The following is a 2,500-nucleotide window of genomic DNA, read 5'->3' as shown; positions in this document are numbered from 1 at the left end:
AGTAATAAAGATAATATAATGAATAGATATATAAATGAATGAATAAGAAAAGAGTTCTTTCTCAAGAACTTATAGATTTACTTTTAAGCATATATTGTTTCTACTAACTTCTTCCTTAAGAGGATATCCAAAAAGATAAAGGGAAGAAAAAGCAAGAGAGGAAAATAAGAGAAAAAAAATGGAAACACAAACTATGAAGAAGAATCTGGAAAAAATAGAGAAACGAGAAATAGAAAACACAGAATAAAGAGAGAAAAAGTAACAAAGCGAGAAAGAATTATTTTCAAATTTATATCTATGACTGTGCTTAGCTGTACATCAAAACGCTTGAATACCGAACACACAACAGTATTGGCATCTAACAAAAAAAATGGGGGAAAATAATACAACCCATAACCATATATATTTGCTTTTACTGTAAAACAAAACCTTAGAATACAATAGTCTGCGTATCCTTCAAAAAATGGTTGCATGGACCTAGAATACCCTGGGACTGGAAGTGAATGCCCCACCTATTAATTACATAAAAACTTCTCTTTCGTAAATAAAACCTGAATTATTTATCATCACGTTCTGGGTAACATAGTTTATTTCACCCAAAAGCAATGGCTATCTTGTACCTCCATCAAAAGTTCATCTGGTTCCACCACAATGTAATAAAAAAAATGATGAACCCCAAAATTTGAGGTTTTAATAATTCTTGTAACAGATTAACAGGCACGGCCAAGAGCCAATTCCTTCATCAAACATATTCTAGTTCCACAAGAGACATTCTGGTTCTGGCATTTCCAACTGGCTCAGAAAACGTGTGAGGTACAAGTTCTCGTAGCCGACATGGTAAGTAATTCTCCTTAAATACCATCACCTTCATGGCCACTAAGGTCATGATAACAAAACATGGCAATGCAAACTTCATCTTCACTCATCATTTCCGAGAAACTTGAAGAGTGTTAACATCCTTGAACAATGCTAGTGACGGACATAATGAGATGAAGATTCCTCTTCAGAACAACAACACACTCGAATGCATAGACTATGCCAGAAAATATTCACCCAATTTCAATGAAAATTTCATTTATGATTTGCATAAAATTATCAAACTAACACACACACTAACTATTAGAGTATTTAACCTAAAGTGAACTGCTGTGACACTTGCCCCGCTGGGCCATACGTGCACACAATGTCCGACTGGCTGACATGTTCTGTTGCAAAGGTGGTCATGTTGTTTCCGAAGTCTACCTCATAGGCACTTTCCAAGGTGTTATCCAAGGGCTTGTCTCCCTTCGTGGACTGAAAGAAAGAAAGGAAAAGGCAATATATCAATAAAAGACTCCAATACCACCTCATAGTAAGAATCTTAATTTGCAATTACTGCAAATTACTACTTCCTTCCATTTTCTCACTAGAGAGATCATTTTCCTTGACAACACAAAAAAAATCAACTACACCCACTGCTTATTATATATGGCAATTTCAAATGAACAAATACGTAGTAGTATGAACTTGAATGAAATGTCATCTGGTTAAAAAGGGGGAAAATACTTTCAGTCAGGTTTCTACGCAAATTGCAAAATGTCCGTGAAAGGCATTGTGTATAATAGCCTGTCTGTTTATTACACCTGGGAAAGCCACACATTTCAAATTATTTAATGCATGACAAAATTCATGATCTTTGTTTCCATAGACTGTTCATCCCTAGCACATACATGACCGTTTTCAATTTTTAAAATGATAGTATATACAACCTCAGATATAACAAAGGGTTTAGGAACATTTGCTTACCATATGATGCCAAGACACAAGGACAAGTCCAAAATATGAAAACACAAATTACAAATTTAATTATATTATTGCTCAAATAAAAGTTCTCATCATAAGATGTATATGTAACTGGTCTGATATACAGTATTAACATTGGTTCAGTACTGGCATTATAAAAGGGCTTATCTTTTCTTTCCCATCTCTCCTTTAAAATCTGAAGTCTACTTTCTCAGCACATCAAAAGTCAGTATCTTTGCTTCAACAAATCATTTTCCACAAGGACGGTAACAAAAATTTGTACTCCTCCCCTACTTATAATAAGCATATTCAACTATCTCCTTAACTTGCCTGAATCATCTAACTTGAGCTATCACTTCAGTTTATAAGAATAAAATAATAATAATAATAATAAACTAAACTATTGAACTAGAGTTTTATGATAACTCACCTCCCGGAATTTTTGTAAGTAAATTTTAAGTGGTTCTACGTAGTTTTCAAATCCTAAAGCATTCATGGCCCAGAGAATATCTTCACCATTAATGGTCTTTCTTTTTTCCTGTAAACAATTAAAATCATTTAGTGCATATGACCGTTTAGACAAAATAATTAATACCTGGTAATGATAATCCAGGAAAGAAAATCAGAATCAGAAAAGAGAAAAAAATAGAAACTGTAAGTAAATTTATTCATGACTGTAAACACTTGCAGCAGCTTTGAAACAGGAAAGATCCTTTCT

General features: G+C 33.5%; 1 protein-coding gene across 8 annotated transcripts in view; it reads right to left on the bottom strand.

The window, feature by feature from the left end:
• Window positions 1-393: 393 nt before the first annotated feature.
• Window positions 394-2,500, bottom strand: part of Nf-YB (nuclear factor Y-box B) — a 5,904-nt gene continuing 3,797 nt past the window's right edge. For all 8 annotated transcript variants that reach the window (XM_027366885.2, XM_027366890.2, XM_070143892.1 and 5 more), the window contains exons 4-5: window positions 2,213-2,320; window positions 394-1,293 (exon numbers count right to left, since the gene is read on the bottom strand). In XM_027366885.2, the coding sequence (XP_027222686.1) occupies window positions 1,129-1,293; window positions 2,213-2,320 (273 nt within the window). In that variant the 3' untranslated portion in view covers window positions 394-1,128. The remainder of the gene's footprint in view (window positions 1,294-2,212; window positions 2,321-2,500) is intronic.

This window comes from Penaeus vannamei, chromosome 31, assembly GCF_042767895.1.
Source record: "Penaeus vannamei isolate JL-2024 chromosome 31, ASM4276789v1, whole genome shotgun sequence".
NCBI classification, from domain to species: Eukaryota; Metazoa; Arthropoda; class Malacostraca; order Decapoda; family Penaeidae; genus Penaeus; species Penaeus vannamei.
The sequence above is the reverse complement of the archived record's forward strand: the minus strand, read 5'-3'. Positions and strand labels throughout refer to the sequence as shown.